At 35.8% G+C, this 20,075-nt stretch overlaps 1 protein-coding gene and 1 pseudogene across 1 annotated transcript; both read right to left on the reverse strand.

Annotated features, from left to right (window-relative positions):
- Positions 1 to 1,617: 1,617 nt before the first annotated feature.
- LOC107779149 (putative flavin-containing monooxygenase 1) lies at positions 1,618 to 5,589 on the reverse strand. Its single transcript, XM_016599505.2, has 5 exons — positions 4,744 to 5,589; positions 3,868 to 4,105; positions 3,592 to 3,767; positions 2,459 to 2,817; positions 1,618 to 2,341 (listed from the first exon to the last, which is right to left on the reverse strand). Exons 1-5 carry the CDS (start codon positions 5,197 to 5,199, stop codon positions 1,999 to 2,001), a joined length of 1,572 nt encoding a protein of 523 aa, XP_016454991.1. The 5' UTR covers positions 5,200 to 5,589; the 3' UTR covers positions 1,618 to 1,998.
- Positions 5,590 to 16,806: 11,217 nt separating this feature from the next.
- Positions 16,807 to 20,075, reverse strand: part of LOC107779143 (isocitrate dehydrogenase [NAD] regulatory subunit 1, mitochondrial-like) — a 53,477-nt pseudogene continuing 50,208 nt past the window's right edge.

Below are 20,075 nucleotides of genomic sequence, written 5' to 3' on the forward strand. Positions count from 1 at the left end.
ATAGACAACCCATTGAACTTAGCTTCATTTTTTATTTTGGCACTCTATCTCAACCTTGTTCCATTTTGGCCCTCCAACTCTATTTCTTATGTTTCATTTTGGCACTCTATCTCAATCTTGTTCAATTTTAGCCCTCCAACTCTATTTCTTATGTTTCATTTTGGCACTCTATCTCAACCTTGTTCCATTACGGGTTCGAAAGTTTACGGTTTCGAAAATTTAGCGATTCAAAAGTTTATGAAATTTGTGGGTAATTCAGGATATGCATGCACACATGTTTCACAAAATATAAAATTTATTTCAAAATATTTTATTTTTTAATTTTTTTTACGAAATCGACCAACTTCGGTCGTTTTTTCTTTTGCGCAAAAATATAGGAAACTCTTTTAGTGTCCCGCAAAATTTATTTTTTAAGAAACCGACTGAAATCGGTTGGTTTTTATATAAACAGTAAATGAGGAAGGAAATAATGAAGTTGAAATATGGGGGAAGGAAGTTAGGAGATTAAAAATGGGGCCAACAATTATTTTATTACTGTTGGGAAGGAATTTTGTCATAAACAATCTGTCTCACGCACTTATCATGTGAGCCAATTCACACTATGTGACTAGTCAGCTTTCGTGTTAAAATGAAACATAAGAAATAGAGTTGGAGGGCCAAAATGAAACAAGGTTGAGATAGAGTGTCAAAATGAAAAAATGGAGCCAAGTTCAATGGGTTGGAGAAGGAAATTTGCCCAAAAAAATCTCCCTCACGCGCCTACAGGGTGAGACAACTCACACTCTGAATCTAGTCAGCTTTTGTGTTAAAGTGAAACATAAGAAATGAGGTTAGAGGGCCAAAATGAAACAAGATTGGATTAGAGTGCCAAAATGAAAAATTAAGCCAAGTTTAATGGGATGCCTATGTATTTGGCCTAGATTTTTTTTCCTGTCTTTTTCCTTTTCATCCTCTCCTATTTCTACTCCCATTCCTTTTTTGAAATAACTAAGCTAATCACCACATTTAAACACTTTTTTCATAAGGTATGATTCTTTTTGTTTCTTTTGTAATATACCAGATGTGAAATATTATTAATTTGGTATAACCATATTTTATATTGATTAAAATATTTAATTTTTATTATTAGTTTATATTTTATATTTTAATTAAATAGAAATAAAAACTTAATTAAATAATAGTAAACTGAACCTTGATAGTAATTTAATACTCAAAAGCACTTTTTATAAAGATTGGTTTTGCTTCTCAAATAATGTAAAAAACAATTCTCAAAGGGATTGGCCAAACACAAACTGTTACGCTCCAAAATTTACTATTTTGAAAATCCATTTTGGTAAAAGTGAATTGCAAAAGAAGCATTTTTTGGCAGTTTGGCCAATCTCTTAGACGAGCTAGAAATGTAAATTGTCAGCAGTAATTGTGCTTGGGAGCATTTGCAATGATACATTGACTACAGTTTCTAGAGAACAGAATAGTGGAAAAGATGTACTGAGAAAGAGGATCTGGCATACTTTTTTCCCTTGGTTCATTGTACTGGATGTCTCAAGGAAAATGAACACTTCCCTTTTCCAACCAAATGAACACTGTTTAGATTGACCAGAAATGGAAGGAAGACACTTTTCGGAACAAAAAGTATAGCAAATTTAAAATGCTAGCCTTATTGTTCAAGGTTAATGAACAAGAATACAACACACCGTTTCGTAGATCCATCTGATATTCTTGTGCCATTGAATCTACACAAACTGCTTGTCATTCAGTAGAGATTCATAAAGCTGAGCCAGCATGAACGTCAAGCTAGTATAAATCAGGGCTTCCACAGGTGGATCACAAGCTTATTGTGCGAATGCTATGATAAAAGAGTGACAAGCTAAGGCACCCGGCCATCAACACGAAGGAAAATACGAAACATACAATAGTATTTTGAGTACAAGCGAGAACAAAGAAAAGGAGACCTCTCTGAAGCTGTCAGAAGAGGACCTGATGATACTCTCATACTCGTTAGCCGGTGTAATCCATTGGTCCATAAGGATCGAACCACTCAGCCAAAAGACCCTTTTTCCTTTTAGGATTCCATCCCATGTCCTTGCACAGTTGGTCGTTGTACCAAATATGCAATGCACCGATGCATGATCTCCTGTAGTTCTTCAAATATGAATATCTCTTCTTGTATGTATCCCATTCTGCTATGTCTTCTTCCATGACCTTAATGCTAGGTAGCTTAAATTTTCCATCCAGAAGTTCTGCCAGCCATCGGCATCTTATTTCCGAGGTGTATAGATTTGCTATGCTTTCTGAGAATCCAATTATTGCCAGTTGTGGAATTCGGGGATGAATGCATTCCCTGAAATCATCCGGAATGACATTACTTTCACATGAGATGAGGTTATATACATTTGGATGAATATGATGAATGTATGCAAAAGAATTCCCACCACTGCACAAGGCTTTTAATACTCACCTATAGAGAGGAACTGCAGAATCATCTGTGCCTGCAATGAAGTCCTGAAATCTTGGTGATTCAAAAATGTGTTTGAGCTTATCAATTCCCTTGAAGCCAGTAGCGAGTATGACTAAGTCGGATTTTATTGGTTCAGCCTGACCCTCGAGAACGATACCTTCTTTCGAGAATCCAAAGCTCTTTGCTTTCTTCAGCTTGATACTTCCTTCCCCAACTCTATCGTAGAAGCCCTCAGGCACTAAAGAAATTAAACATGAACTCAATTCATTTAAGAAACTATGCTCTGGCACTATTCCATGTTTTGCAATCCCGAGTTTGTGTTGTATATGACTTTCTACAAATTTTGAGAAGGCCCACCTCTGTAAAATATGATAGATTTCGATTAGTACTGCATGTTAGTTTTGTGAAAGGAAGAATAGAAATCACATTGTTGTAACTTCGAGCATATAAGTAGTAACTTTAAGACAGATTTCTAGTAACTTTGGGATGGATTCTGATATTTTGAGAAGGAATAGTAGTTAACTTTGTCGACACATACTGCTCCGTTGTTGCTTCAGCAGCAATTGTATTTATTTTTCTTATTTCTTCACTTAACTTGCACACTTGCATGTATCTGTGTTACGTAACAGTCATGTATTTTGATTCTTATGATCTAAATAGCTGACATATAACCTTAAATTTGTAACTATCCAGTTAAACTCCGCTTATTTACTTGTTTTATCCTTTTGGATTCCCTAGTGGTGTCATGTAAAGAGTCTTTGCTTTTTTCCTTTTTCCATAACAGTTGGTGGAATAACTTTTCATCTCCAAATTCAAGATCTTTCCAATTTAGAAAGCTACTCAGATTCTCAGTCTTTGGTTATTGAAATTCAGGTATATAACTTAGAGTATATTTAGCCCGGTTTCTCTACAATGCTGAAGTTTTGAGCGAGATGTACAGTCCACGGCCAGAAATGAAAAGTACTTGTTTCCTAATATGTTCATCTCAGATAAAGAAACCTCTAGTCAACCTCAAAGTATTTGGCTTTGCTTTTAGATACATTTGTTAGTTTCAATGAGAAAGTATGACTAATCATTGCTGCACATAGTTCAGTTTTTTTATGAGTCAAATTAGTCAGGAAGAAAATAATTACCATAGGTGAAAGAGTTGTGGCGAGGAGACTTAGAAGAAGGCCTTCACCGGGTTTATGCACCATAAGTTCGGAGAATCGATTTAGGTAGAGATATGCCAAAGGGAATCCCCATGGAAAATAATCGGGAATGTTCCAATGCGGTGTCCTGGTTACTACTGTACATGGACGTTCAATCCCTGCAAAATTAGTGCAAACAGAATCAAGCTGATGTTTATAAACAAACAATAAAGAGGTCCAGGGAATGAAGGTATATGAAAGATCAGTAGCAGTACTTACCATTAACTGTGGAGCACTCCATGGCAATGTCCATTCCTGATTTCTGGGACCCAATGACGACTACATGTTTTCCTTTGACCAAGTTGGTTGCAGTTGTTGAATCCATTTTGGAATAGTCCATTGAATGGATTACTTCACCGTCGAAAGCTTGTGGACCTTTGTTTAGAGGGAATTGAGGGATATTTGGAACTTGGCTGAATCTTCCCAGGCAAACTACTACAAAATCAACTTGGTATACCTGCAGCCATGAGAGATATGCTTATCCTCCATTTGATTCTAAAAATCAACTTTATGGAGATACATATCAAGTAGGAGTCAACTCAGATATTAACCCAACAATAAATACTGAATTGAACTTGTAAAAATAATTTGTAGAAGTTTTTGAAATAGCACTCTGTCATACAGTTACAGAGAACCGTTTATGCAGCTCTCTTTGGGTTACAAACAATCATATTACACACTGCATTAGATTAGCTATTCTAGTAATTATTGGGGAATTATATTAAAACAGTGTTAGTAATACTAGCTTATCAGCTCTTCTACTCTTACTAATGAAGTATTGGCCTGGTGGTCAATATATAGGACAAGTTCGGTTAGATACAAATCCTACAAGGCATGAAGCTGAGTCATGCGTTAATGTATTAGCTAGTATATGCTAGAGAATGCCTAGTTACGTTGTAAATACTATTAATTGACCCAAAAATATGATGCCAAACAAGCTAAACAGAATAAGTATATTTCAGCATAATTTATTTGATCTTTAGACGATACTACTCAAATGTCATCATCGGACATTGACACCGACACAAATCTCCAATGCGTGAGAACATTTTAAAATAGGAGATAAAGAAAGTGGCATAGTAATTAATTAATTACTTGTGTGGAGAGGGTTCGAGTGTCGTGTACAGTGACATTCCACTTCCCTTTAGTGCTAAGAGGCTCGCCGGTGCCGCCCCACAAATTCCATTCTCCGTCGGAGTCGTCACCAGATTCATAGCTGAGGCTCAACACTTTGCTATTGAACTGAATGTGACGGAGCAAATCAAAGTGATGAGCGTAGGATTCAATGTAGTTCAGCACAGTTTGTTGGTCGGGAAACACATCGGTTACAGAATCAGGCCATGGAAAATCAGAGAACTGGTAAACAGGTCTTGGAGTCTGCAGCTTGGTACTCTCAATTGTCTTAGTCCACACACCTCCGATGCTACCCTCGGACTCAAACACTATGGGATCGAAACCTTTTGAAAGGCTGTATTTGCAGGACAATAGGCCGCTTATACCAGCTCCGATTATTGCTATCACCTGCTTCTTTCTGCGATCATTATTTGCCATTGTTATTGCGATAGGATGAATAACTAGATTTCTCTACTTCACCAAGTCCACACAAACTTTGATAGTCCTATAAGTAGTAATTTATTGGTAGTGGGTGTACCTTTCCTCTAATTGTATGATTTAAAAATCTTAATTACCCCTAGTACTATACAACAACATAAAAATATCTGAGTTATGCAATACACAGCACGACAATAAGGTCGCTTTCCAAGGTCCCTGTATTACCAGATTTCGATGCTAATCAGGAGTAACTACTTAAACGTGAGGGATTGCATTACTTAATCAGAACACGCAATCCTCTATCAGTGGCTTTTGCCAAGTCCCTCCCTGATCATTTTTACATCTCTCCGTCTCCACGTGATTGATTTTCTGTTGAGAATATCACTGTGTGGTATCAAAGTTAGAAAAGTTTGTAAAACGGTTATATAGTACTGATAGCTACATTTGTCTTGATAATCACATGTCCTAAGAGGACATGGGCCATACAACTGAATAACATTGCTCAATAATATGCAGGTCTTAATTAACTAGGCCCCGCTATTGAGCTTCCAAATGCATCGTGTTTCGTGAAAAAATAAAAAATAGAATAATTTTCAGAAATCACTATTGTTTAGTAGTTATTAACTTTCTATAGTTATCATATACATAATTACTTCCTACAGCTACTATTAAATTGTTACGGTAGTGTATTCGTTGTATTCGCGTTGCTGTATTGATGAATACAGCAGCAAAAAGCACCAAAAATCAGGGTAGTCCAGCTGTACGCGCATTTATTCACATATATTCGCGCCATGTATTCATGAGGGCTTAAAATCAAGGCACTACAGTTGTACGAGCATGTATTCACATGTATTCGGGACATGTATTCATGAATATAGCAGCAAAAAATACCTAAAATCAGGGCAGTCCAGCGGTACACACATATATTCGCGCTGCTGTAATCAAAATGGGCCTAAAATCAGGGCAGTCCAGTTATATGCGCATGTATTCACATGTATTCGCGCCATGTATTCATGAATACAGCAGCAAAAAGCGCCTAAAATCAGGGCAGTCCAGCTGTACGCGCATGTATTCGCGCTGTTGTATTAATGAAGGGCCTAAAATCAAGGCAGTCTACATGTACGCGCATGTATTCACATGTATTCGCGTAATGTATTCATGAATATAGTAACATAAATCACCTTAAAATAGGTATGTTCGACTGTCTAATAACTGAAATAATATCAATTAGTGTGATACACTCCTAATATAACTCAACAAAATCAATTCTAACATGCCTCATTATCAACCCAATTAATTAGAATCATTTTTGAGTTGTATATAACTTTTGTATTTAGTGTGTTTTAATTTATTAATTTTTATTGTTGCATTCATTAGATTCAATGTTTGTATTTACTGTATTCGCTATTTTATATACAGTGTATTCAAATATATTTGTATTAACAGTATTTTAGTTATTCCTAATACATGTTATTACTGATGTATTCAGTATATTTTATTGGTTGTATTCACTGTATTTCTACTTGTATTCACTGTATTTTACTGTATTTCACTGTATTTTAAAATTAAATGTATTCATTGTTTATATTTTGTTTTATTTTAATATTTGTATTCAGTATATTTTAATGTTTATATCCCGTATTCATGCATGAACACATATGTATTCGACTGTATTGAAAAACTACAAACCTTCGAAATACATAAATACAAGCAAACAAAATGTATTTATGCAAAAATACAATGTATTTGAGTGAATTTGTACAAAATATAATATATTTGTATCATTGTATGTGACTAAATAACAAAGAAGAGAAAAAAGTTTGTTGGAGATGGTGTTTTCCGGCCAAGAAAAATATATATGCATTGTATTAAAACTAAAAATGGAGACGAACAAAAACCCTGACCCTCGAATCTTCTCTGGCGTAAAGAATATTGCAGTATCCGTGTAGAGGAATCCATTGCAATATCCGACATAGAAGAAAGTCACAGTGGCCCTCTTGTTTCAAAGTTGTTGAATCAACCATTGAATAGGAAATTTGAAGTTTTCTGCTGAAAATCTAACAATGGTGAAGATTTAAAAAAAATGAAGAGAAATGAAGAAGCTTGAACCGACCAAAAACCCAAAAACTTTAACACTTACCACGAATTTTTGGAGCAAAAACGTTGAAAGTGAGAGAGAATCGTGCTTCAAAAATCGCGAATACAATCTTGTTGTGAGAGAGAGATCGTGGAGAGAGAAAGAAGAAATATTTTCCTGTGATTTTGGGAGAGAATAATCGAAAGAATGAGAGAGAAAAATGGTACATAGCGTATTTAATGCCTTAATGGTAGTCTATACCATAAATACCTATTTTGCTATAAAAAATAAAAGATAGCTATAGAAAATAATATTTTAAAAGGGTTTTGGTTTATAATAAATAGAGTATAAACCTTTGCTATATAATGTAAAATTTCCTAAAAAATAACTACAAAGATCAAACTGATTATTCTTGCCTACCCATTTACTTTCTACCAATCAAACTAATTATCTTTTCTACCACTGTAGCTTTTGTGGGTAATTCTCTTTTCTTTTTCTTTTTTTATTTCACTGCTTTTTTTCTCCTTTTCTGTTCATTTTTTCCCCCAAATCATATTATTCTTTATTTTCCTTTTCACCATAATCTCATTCTATACTCAATTTTGGCTAGTTTCTTTTCTTTTTTTATATTTCCCTTTTCTTTCCTTTTGTTCATTTCCTTTATTTCTTGTTCTTTTTCTAATTTCTTTAACTCTTTTTTCTTTTATTTCCTTTTTTCTCCATAATCCAATTTCATTCACTTATTATTTTATTTTATTTTTTTCCTTTTCTTTATTCTTTTTTTATATACAATAAGAAAAGATAATTGATATAGTAAATATTCATTCACCTTTTTTTAAATAGCTGGTATAATATACCTTTTGCCTTTCTTTCTCTTAGTTTTTGTTCTCTCAATCAGTTATTAGAACAACTTAAATATTATACGTGTTTTCTCTTCCCCTTATTTCATTGCATATTTCTTATTTTTCTCATAATCTAAATCTACACCTCATTGGCTCTTACTTTCTATTTTTTTACTATATTAATAAAAAAAAGATAACTGATATAGTATATCTTTTTATTTTTTTTTATTTTTTTCTATATTAATTATCAATAAACAACTTATTCTAACATATAGTATACCAAAAATAATATATTAGTAACAATTAAAGTATATTGTTGCATCATAGAATGATACCCATATGGTATATTATCATATATTGATAGGGTATCATAGAGGCTTGGTTCATTCCTTCAGAAACACATTCAGTTCTCTATGATGTGTATATGGTATATATCACATATTGATAGGGTATCATAGTGTCCAGTTCATTCCTTCCATAAAAATACCCAGTCTTGATGATACTTAACCTGGTATATATCTAGCAGTGTATCATATAAGACTGGTTCATTCCTTCAACAAAAAAAATATATTTTCAGTCCGCTATGATATCCACATGGTATATATGTCATATACTAATATGATATATGTCTAGTTCATTCCTTCAAAAAAAAAGAGCTCAATTCTTTATGATATCAAACTGGTATACAAGTATACTATTTTGGTATACGGTACAAATTCATTTTTTTCGCTAGCTAAACTTAATTTCAGCCCAAAGTTTACAATTTTAGTGCAAAATCTTCACCAAATTGGCGCAAAATTTAGCCACAACCTCCATTCAATAATTCAAACTAAATATTTTTGTTTAAGAAAAAATAAATTAAAAAGGCATGAAAACTGTATTGAAACATTGAAAAAGGTTCAAATGAAAAGGATACCAACCTGGTATATATTACTCCCTCCGGTCCACTTTTTGGCTTTTTTTGTGGTCCACAATATTTGATTTTTCAGATATCAAGAAGGAATTAATTTCTTCTTTCTAAAGTTGTCCTTGGAGCAAAGAACCTAGGAGTTGTTTGTTATATTTCCAATGAGCAAATTAAGGTTAATACGGTCAATTTCATTATTAATTAATGCTAAAAGGTGAATTTTTTAATATGTATGAAAAGAGCCAAAAAATCACTTAAAGTGAACCGGAGGGAGTATATACTAACAGGATATCATAGAGAACTGATTCATTCCTTTAACAAAAAAAACCCGTTAGTATTTTATGATACCTACATGTTATATATCATATACTAACAGAATAGAGGTTTGGTTCATTCATTCAAAAAAGAGCCCAGTCCTCTATTATGATACCAAACTGGTATACAGATATACCATTTTGGTATACAGTACAAATTCGTCTTCTTCACTAGTTTAACTCAATTTCAACCCAAATTTCACAACTCTAGTACAGAATCTCCACTAAATTGGCTCAAACTTTAGCCACAATCTCCATTCAACATTTAAAAGTAAATATTTTTGTTTAAGAAATATTTTTAAAAGGCATGAAAACTCCATTGAAACATTAAGAAAGATTCCAATGAAAATTTCCAACAAATTAAAAAAAGACCAAATTGTAACGATATATTATTACACTATATTGTATATTACAACAGTATATTATTGGAATAAACTATATACTGCTAAATTAAAAACTATATAAATCCATCTTCTTCATTAGTTCAACTAAATTTCAACTCAAATATCACAAGTTTACTACAAAATCTCCACCAAATTGGCTCAAACTTTTGTCACAACCTCTAATCAACATTTCAAACAAACCCCAAGCAGAATCAGATCAAAACAACTACAAACTCAAGAAACCCAATATATGAGTTTTAAGTTTCAAGGTCCTTCAATGGTGGATTTAATTCTTCTAATAACAAATCTCTAAAAATCTCATGTATGAACTTTCTAAAGGTACTGTAAATAGATATGTTAAAATATCTATTTTGAGTCAAGCAACAAATCTTAAAGTTGAACTTTCAATTCTAGAGCTTCAAGCTCAACAATGGTTAGTCTTTAAAAATTCAATCCCAAGCACCTCAAACTAGCTCCAAATGAAATCAAATTTTAGTATGAACTTCTCAAAGATACTAGAAATAGTTATTAACACCCATTTCGAATCAACAAAAAATCTTTAAGTTGATATTTTAAATTGGCAGAATGGCCTAGGAGACAATTGTACTTGTTCCGGATTGTCATCCCGGTCTCTACACTCCATAAAGTATCATCTAGACACCTCAGCTTAATCAAAACAAGACTTTTTAAACCCCTTCGGATTCGTGTGATGCTCACTTGCTTGATGTGAATGACAAATCAGCATCCACATCATATTCAATGCTAAAATAATATTATTTAACAAAATTTTAATTTCATAAATAAAAAATAAAAAAAGAAAAGAAAAAAATTAAAATTAAAGAAAACCCCCTCCTCCCTTCTTCAAACCCACCCACTCAACCTTCTTAAAAAAATAATGCCACCTTCCATGGCTCTTCCACCATGAGTACCACCACTTCCCATATCAATTCTTATTTCTTATAATCTTACCTTCACTCCTCTTTTAAAGAAAGTTATCTATCCATGAAAAATCCTCTTGAAAAATACATGAGCAGAGAATTAATTCTTTTGAATTTTGACTTATTCCTCTACCCAAATTTGGAAGGAGGCTGTGAAAAAATTGAAAGCTTAGACCATCAGAAAAAATGAAGGAGCCATAGAGAAGGGGAATATGACATGATGGAAGAAGAAATACACACTAAAGAGAAAATCTAATGGAAGAAGGGATGAAGAAAAATGAAGAAAAAGGGGAAGGGAGGGGATCTAAAGAAGAATGGGGGAACGAAGGGTAGGGGATCTGAAGAAGAAGAAGAAGAAGAGGAGAAGAATAGGCCGGGGAGAGGGGGGACAGAACGAAGGGGGAGGGTAAATATGAAGAAGACCAATTGAAGCATTAAAAGAGGAAAGGGTTGGGAAGTTAATGGGTTTTCATGCGATAGAAAGGGCTTTGAAAATAGGTAGTCGGGTAAATAATTTGGATTGAATATACACATATTGTAAGACAAACAGAATGGGCAAGAATAAGTAATAAAAATGACTTGAATGGGCATTTAGCATAGATTTTAGCCTATAAGATAGAAGCATATAACTTCCTTAAGACGTGATAATCTTTTTTTCAAAAAAAAATAATATACTTTAAATAAAAGAAGAATCGTATTCGTTTTGTTATTACATCCACTAAAATAGATGTTACTCGAGACATCTTGCAAGAGAGCGCATAACTCGGATTACACAATGAGTTCAATTGAATCATCTTCATCGAAATTTTTTAATGAGCAAATAAGGAAAAAACGATTGCAATATTCCACTACATACTGGCTAGTGTAAGGGTTTAAGTTACCCATTTAACTAGGGGACAAGATTTATATTGGAATGATATTCATAGATCTTGTTGGGCACGTTATGAATCTCCTAGAAATAAGGGACTATTCAAGCACAGTAGCAACGAAGGTTCATAAATTCCTTAAGCTACTTGTTTGAATGCAAGATTCTTCAAGGAGTACTAAATGGACATCCCACTGTATTCATAACAGAAATGTTGTTTGAACAAACTTGGTAGGAGGATTACCCAACAGCAAGGCCAATGTGCTTGCTTTAATAATTACTTCTTTCATTCCATATCAACTGCTTTTGGTTGACTTGACATGATTATTCAGACAAGTTAAAAATGTGAATTGTTAAACATTGGCGCATGCATCGACTAATAGTAGCAAACATGTTATTGTATGTGAAAGAAAGAAAAGTGGACAAAACAAAAGAAAGAAAAATCAAAAAGAGATGAACTTATGATGTAAGCGCTTACATCGGCATTCTTATGATATATTCGCTTACATCGGCAATCGTATGATGTAAGCGCTTACATCGGCATTCCTATGATGTAAGCGCTTACCTCGGCAGGGCATTCAAATGCCTATAAAACGGGTATGCATTTTCATTTACAAATCATCCCTCAACTTCTTCTTTCTTTTTTCAATTAATAAAGAGTTATTCTTTGTGTGACCGTGGAGTAGGCAAAATTATCGAACCACGTAAGTTTTGTCTTATCTTATCTTGTGCAATTTATTTCTTCTCTTTTAAATATTTTTTCCTTATATTAGCCTGACACGTTTTACAACAACTGGTATCAGAGTACAGACAGTGTAATTCTGATAGAAAAATACGGTACTGGTGCATGTACTATTCACAAAAATAGTGTGACATTATTGATCATCGTTACTATTCACAGGCAATATTCACATAAATATTTTTGTAAAAAATGGCATCGGAAGAAGGGAAGGTTAAGATTGACAAGTTCAATGGCAAAGATTTTGGATTCTGAAAAATGCAAATAGAGAATTATTTGTACCAGAAAAAATTACACTTACCTCTAACCGAGGTAAAACCAGAGAATATGGCCAAAGTGGATTGGGATCTATTAGATCGCCAAACTTTTGGTGTGATCCGTTTGACGCTAACACAAAATGTGGCGTTTAACATCATTAACGAGAAGACCACTGCAGGCCTGATGAAGGCCTTATCAAATATGTACGATAAGCCATCTGCTTCAAATAAAGTTTATTTGATGCGTCGATTGTTCAACTTAAAGATGACAGAAGGTGAATCGGTTACATAACATATCAATGAGTTTAATGTAATATTAACTCAGCTGAGTTCTGTCAATATAATATTCGATGACGAAGTCAGGGCATTGATTCTACTATCATATCTACCGGAGAGTTGGTCTGCAACAGTAACTGTAGTTAGCAGTTCATCAGGAAGTACCAAAATCAAATTGGATGATATTAGAGACTTGGTTCTAAGCGAAGATATTCGCCGGAGAGAATCAAGTAATTCCCTAGGATCTGCTTTGAATACCGAAAGCAGGGGGAGAAACAGCTAAAGAGGACAAAGTCATGGTCGTGGCAGATCAAAGTCAAGGAGAAGAGGGCAATTCAAAAATCGCAAAGACATTATGTGTTGGAATTGCGATAAAAAGGGTCACTACAGTAGTTAGTGTAGAGAGCCAATGAAGAAGAAGAACGATCAATACAAGGATGATAATTCAGCAAATGCAATTGCTGAGCAAGTCGGTGATGCACTAATTTGTTGTGCAGACAGTCCAGTCGAATCTTGGATTCTCGACTCAGGTGCATCCTTTCACTCTACATCATGCAAAGAATTATTGCATAATTAAATTGCTGGAAAATTTGGGAAAGTTTATCTAGCAGACGGCGAACCTCTGGACATTGTCAGGAAAGGTGAAGTTCATATAAAGACTTCACAAGGCACGCTATGGAAATTACAAAATGTCCGACATGTTCCCGGCCTCAAGAAAAAACTGATATCTATGGGTCAGATTGACAGTGAAGGATATACAATAACATTCGGTAACGGATCGTGGAAGATAACTAAAGGAAATTTGGTTGTGGCATGAGGCTTCAAAAGGGGAACACTGTATGCAACTGCAATACAACGAGATACTATAGCAACAGTTGATCATGGTCGTGATACAACATTGTGGCACCAGAGGCTCAGGCATATGAGTGAAAGGAATGCAGTTGTTGGCATCCAAAGAAAAGTTGCCAAACCTAAAGCATGTTGAATTAGGTTTGTACGAAGATTGTATCTACGAGAAACAAAAGAGAGTTAGTTTCTCAAAGGCGGGAAGGACGCCAAAGAAAGAGAAGCTGGAACTAGTGCATACAGATGTGTGGGGACCAACTCCTGTAACTTCTCCGGGAGGCTCACGCTAGTATGTCATCTTCATTGATGATTCCATAAGAAAGGTATGGGCTTATTTTTTGAAAAATAAATCTAATGTGTTTGTTACCTTTAAAAAATGGAAAGCTGAAGTTGAAAATTAGACAAGTCTAAAGTTAAAATGTCTGAAGTCTGACAATGGAAGAGAGTATGATAGACAAGAGTTTAAAGCATTCTGCTCTGAGAATGGGATCAGAATGATCAAGACAGTCCTTGGAACACCGGAACAAAATGGCGTTGTAGATAGGATGAACAGAACTCTGAATGAACGAGCCAGAAGTATGAAAATACATTCTGGATTGCCGAAGTATTTTTGGGCCGAGGCTGTTAACACAACAACTTACCTCGTAAAGATGGGACCCTCTGTACCGCTGAATTTTGAAATTCCTGAGGAGGTATGGACAGGAAAGGAGGTAACTCTCTCACATATGAAATTTTTTGGTTGTGTTGCTTATGTGCATGTAAACTCTAATGATAGAGATAAGCTTGATCCTAAAGCCAAGAAATGTTTCTTTCTTGGCTATGGTGATGATAATTTTGGTTATCGATTTTGGGATGATCAGAATAGAAAGATCCTAAGACACAAGAATGTCACATTCAATGAAAATGTGATGTACAAAGACAAGCTTGAAGTAGAACCAAACAGAACCAGCATACAGACATCTAAAATATTTGAGTTAGAAGAAATCTCAGAAAATAAAGTGGCTAGAGAGCCTACAACTGGATCTGAAATTGAAGATGCCGAACCAAAAGCCGAATCTGGATCAGAATTAGAACCAGAACCAGAGATAGAATCAGATGAAGAACTAGATCTGGATTCGGGACTTGAATCAAATTCGGGATAAGTTAATACTGAACCTACATTAAGGAGATCTAAAAGAGTCACGAATGCTCCAAATAGGTTAACTCTCTCTCTCTTCACTATTTACTTCTGACTGATGCTGGAGAACCAGAGCATTTTGTTGAAGCAATGCAGGTGATAAGCTCTGATAAGTGGAAGTTAGCCATGAAAGAAAAGATGAATTCTCTTCAAAAGAATAAAACATGGATACTTACAGAGTTAGCAAAAGGAAAGAAGGCATTGCAAAACAAGTGGGTGTACAGGGTCAAGGAAGAGCATGATGGTAAGAAGAGATACAAAGCACAATTAGTAGTAAAAGGCTTTCAGCAGAAGGAATGGATTGACTACACCGAGATCTTCTCTCCTGTAGTCAAATTAACTACTATCAGGTTGGTGCTAAGTATCGTAGCTGCAGAAAATATGCATTTAGAGCAGCTAGATGTTAAAACTGCTTTCTTGCATGGCGACCTTGAAGAAGACATCTACATGAAGCAACCTGAAAGTTTTCAAATTTTTAGTAAAGAAAACCTTATGTGTAAGTTGCAGAAGAGTTTGTATGGTTTGAAACAAGCACCCTGACAATGGTACAAGAAATTTGACGGATTCATGCATAATAATGGTTTCACGCGATGTGAGATGGACCATTGCTGTTATATCAAAAATCATGATAAATCCTATATCATTTTACTATTGTACGTTGATGATATGCTAATTGCAGGATCTAACACAAATGAGATCAACAGGGTTAAGCAACAACTGGCGAAGGAGTTTGAAATGAAAGACTTAGGACCAGCTAAGCAAATGCTTAGGATAAGGATTAGCAGAAACAGGTCTGAAGGAACCTTAAAATTGTCTCAAAAAAAGTACATACAGAAGGTACTAAGCAGGTTCAGTCTTCATGATGCAAAGACCAGAAGCACTCCACTCGGAAGCCATCTTAATCTGTCGAAGGACCAATCACTTAAGACAGATGAAGCATGAAAGTACATGTCCAAAGTTCCATATGCTTCAGCAGTGGAAAGTTTAATGTATGTTATGGTTTGCACTAGACCTGACATATCCCATGCAGTTGGAGTTGTCAGTAAATACATGTCAAATCCAGGAAAGGAGCTTTGGGAAGGTGTAAAATGGATATTGCGATGTCTCAAAGGCACCTAAGGTATGGCACTTTGTTTTAAAATGAGCAATATTATCTTACAAGGTTTTGCTGATACAAATTTAGGCGGCGATCTGGATAGTCGAAAAAGTACCACAGGCTACGTATTCATCTTGGGTGGTACTATTGTTAGCTGGATGTCTAAACTTCAGAAAAATATTGCCCTATCTACCACTGAAGCAGAGTATATGGCAATCTCAGAAGCTGGAAAAGAGATGACTTGGCTTAAGAATTTTCTTAAAGAGCTAGGTAAAGAGCAAGACAATTGTGAGCTTTTCAGCGATAGCCAGAATGCAATTCATCTTGCCAAGAATCCAGTGTTTCATGCAAGATTGAAGCATATCCAGTTGAGGTATCATCATATCCGAGAGTTGATAAGTGAAGAAACTCTTTCCCTGCAGAAGATACCAGGATCAAAGAACCTGTCAGACATGCTGACCAAAGTTGTTGGTGTTGACAAACTGAGGTTGTGCACTGCCTCAGTTAGTCTTCAAGACTGATAGGGTGAAGGCGCCACCAGAGAATAGCACATCTTTATTTTAATTTCTTTCTTAATGTAACATAGGTTTGAGGGAGAGATTGATAGTAGCAAACCTGTTATTGTATGTGAAAGAAAGAAAAGTGGACAAAACAAAAGAAAGAAAAATCAAAAAGAGATGAACTTATAATGTAAGCGCTTACATCGGCATTCTTATGATATATGCGTTTACATCGGCATTCGTATGATGTAAGCGCTTACATCGGTATTCCTATGATGTAAGCGCTTACCTCGGCAGGTCATTCAAATGCCTATAAAAGGGATATGCATTTTCATTTGCAAATCATCCATCAACTTCTTCTTTGTTTCTTCAATTAATAAAGAGTTATTCTTTGTATGACCGTGGAGTAGGCAAAATTGTCGAACCAAATAAATCTTGTCTTGTCTTATCTTGTGCAATTTATTGTTTTTCTCTTTCAAATATTTTTTCCTTCTATTAGCCTTACACGTTTTCCAACATTGACTATAGCATACCTTCTATCTCCATATACATTGTATTGGAACTGTCTTAATATGGAAAATAAACACTGTATAGATTAACCAAAAATTCGAGGAAAAAATGCTTTTTGGAACGAAGAAGAGCAGCGAATGTAAAATGCTAGCCTTATTGTTCAAGGTCCAATTAAATGAACTAGAATACAACGCCCAGCTTAGAAAATCCATCTGATATGCTTGTGCAAGTGAAACTACACAAACTGTTTTTGGAGATTATACCTCAAAGACCTGTCTCGAGAGCTTCAAAGAACACACGAGGAGATCACTCTCGAAATTCAGTCCAGATTTGCTATGACGGCATCCACAACTTCTTGGGTGGTACTATCTCCGCCAACATCCTTGGTCCTACCTTCTGACTTCTGCGATTACAAGCTTCACTGCAGTCTCTAGTCTATCTGCAAATGAAGGGAACTGCAAATGTCTCAACATCATGGCGGATGAAAGAAGCAAGGCAACAGGATTTGCCTTTTTTTGCTCCACTATCTTCTCATTTCCTACATTTCCTGCTGAAGCACCTTGCTCGACATTACCTGACACACAAAGTCCATTCTTCATTCATGTAATAAACACATTAATCATCTTAGGCATACCCCAAACGTTAAAGCTGCTCTGAAGATGAATGGCACTTTAAATGACACAAACCAAATTAGCAAGGAGAGAAATGAAAGAGGATGCAGAAAACCAACTTTTGAAAAGTATCCAAGTTAACTTGGAGAGAAAGCTGACTGCCAATGATACACACCTCCTGGCATTACACCCGTGCCTCCAGCAATACCAGCTGCTGTATTTGCCACCAGATTGCCATATTAGGGGTGACCTGTAACATACAATTTCAAAGTAACATCCACACGGGAAGATATAGTGACAATGAAATTCAGAAGAAGAATGAAAGAACACAAAGGTAAGCGCACACATGCTATACAATACACACACACATCATACATGCATACTACCATAACACAAGCACCCACACATATAATGTGTGTGTGCGTGTGTGTATTCACCTGATCAAACACATAAATCACGAGTTATTGATTTGCAACAGCACTGCTACAAACTCCAACAAAATGAAAACGTCAGCTCTATTTCCCATGTCAGCAACCTCAAGTTCAAACTTCATCTTATGAGTATACTTATCATCACCCATCACCTCTTCCCCACCCTCCATTGTTTGAAAAAGAGAATACTAAAATTTAACGTCGGCAAACTATCACATGCTCATTCAACTACTGTATAAGGAGAGAAAATGCTTCAAATAGTGATGAAAGTGAACATAGTGTGAGCATCATGCACAAGGCAACCAGTGGTGGAGGCAGGATCTCCACGAAGGGGTTCAAAAAAAATAAATTGTAGCTAGTGGGTTGAACCTTTCAAAGATTTTGAACTTCCTTGACCACTAAGCTACACTTTTGGGTTGTGTCAAGGGGGTTCAAAACTTAATATATAAAGGTAAAAAAATAGATATTGTCTTATATATACCGTGTAATTTTTCGGCGAAGAGGGTTCGGGTGAACCCTTTTCGCCCCTAAATCCGCCCGTGAAGGCAACTATTTCCGGAACCAAAAAGTAATCATGGATCAAAATTAAATGACTGATATTTGCACCAAATCCTTACCATAACGTCAAATTGCTTTGGCTTCGATACAAGTTGCATGCAGCAGTTATCCACAATGATCTCATTGTACTTGATACCAGGGTACTTGCTAGCAACCTAGCGACAAGACTCCAGAAATAAACCATCAGCGAGTTTCATGATGTTTGCTTTGCGTATAGCGGTCACTCTCTTGCGATTGTTGAGATATGCATATCAAAGGCATATTTTGCAATGCGTTCAGAGCAAAACTTTGTGATCACCTAGCAGTTAGTTTATAAAAATAACAATTACAAGACTCAGACTCCTCCAGGAGAAGCCATTACAAACTTCTCGAAGTTGAAATGTAAGTGCTGAACACAAAGTATAAAGCAACCAGCGAAGAACTCATGACTCCTAACCAGAGTGGTCAAAAATTCAAAAAGAAAATGGAACCCCGACACATTTCCTAGTGCCAAAAGACCAAGGAAAACAGAACACAGAAGAAATTCCCCAGGGACTATCTGTGTACGGTCAAAATCGATTCTCAATCATAAAGATCGGTCGAGACAATAACGTTTCAATCGAAGGGTATCCACATGACAAGCTCAGACGAATCCCGAAGTAGGGACGTCGAGCTTCGAGCTATAAGACCAATCAACGGCAAAACTCGATATCATTATCGAGCCCGTGTCCGAATCGGACTACGGGGCAACACCGATCGACACAGACCCCGAATATCGATGCCCCAAGGCAGAACCGAGCTCGAACCAAGACTGGGGGTTCGATCTAACACCGAGCTCGAGCCAGTGCCAAGCTCGCAGACAAGAGCCGTTACAACCGCACCGAGGGAGAGAATCTTGGCGAGAATCAAGGAAGAGACAAACCATCATGGGTCCTCCACTATATGTATTATTTTATTATGTTGTTATAGATAAAACAGTGACCCTCTACTATAAAAAAGGGGATAGACTGCAATAGACGCAGGTCCTCCAAGATACATTAAGATTTCATTGTGCTTGTTTTTCTAACTCATTTCAGTCTTCCCGTCCATCATTCCCATTTTATAGCAAAAATATCTGTATTGTCATTTTGTATCAAAGGAATTTGCATACCCTTAGAACCATATCTAAATTTAACGTTATCCGATTTTTCGGGTAAACAGTTTGGCGCCCACCGTGGGGCTAAAGGTAACAGTGATTGTTTGATATAAATCTACAGTATACTCCAGCTTACAACTTCAAATCAGCAATGGCTCTATCTATCAACCTCGAAGCCAGCCTTCAAGATGAAACCAACAACTTGGCGCCCGGGACTGGAAGGCTACCTGACGACGGCAACGAGGCTCGAATCGAAGAACCCGAAATTCGAGCCGAAGTACCATTGGATATCAATTCACAAATAGCTCTAGAAGCGAATCAGCGTTCTGAACCGGAAAGAAGCGTTTAGGGCGGTGCTCGGCCCATAACTCAAGACACCTACAGCACGGGGGAAATCGGGGTCAGCTTGCATATGATTTTCGAAATATTACAAGC

Source organism: Nicotiana tabacum, chromosome 19, assembly GCF_000715075.1.
Source record: "Nicotiana tabacum cultivar K326 chromosome 19, ASM71507v2, whole genome shotgun sequence".
NCBI lineage: Eukaryota > Viridiplantae > Streptophyta > Magnoliopsida > Solanales > Solanaceae > Nicotiana > Nicotiana tabacum.

Excerpts from the sequence above, each read along its gene's own strand:
- LOC107779149 (XM_016599505.2), bottom strand. The coding sequence starts at position 5,199 with ATGGCAAATAATGATCGCAGAAAGAAGCAGGTGATAGCAATAATCGGA. Across the intron at positions 4,106-4,743 it reads CTCGAACCCTCTCCACACAA|GTATACCAAGTTGATTTTGT; the intron begins GTAATTAATTAA and ends TCATGGCTGCAG. Across the intron at positions 2,818-3,591 it reads CCACAACTCTTTCACCTATG|AGGTGGGCCTTCTCAAAATT; the intron begins GTAATTATTTTC and ends CATATTTTACAG.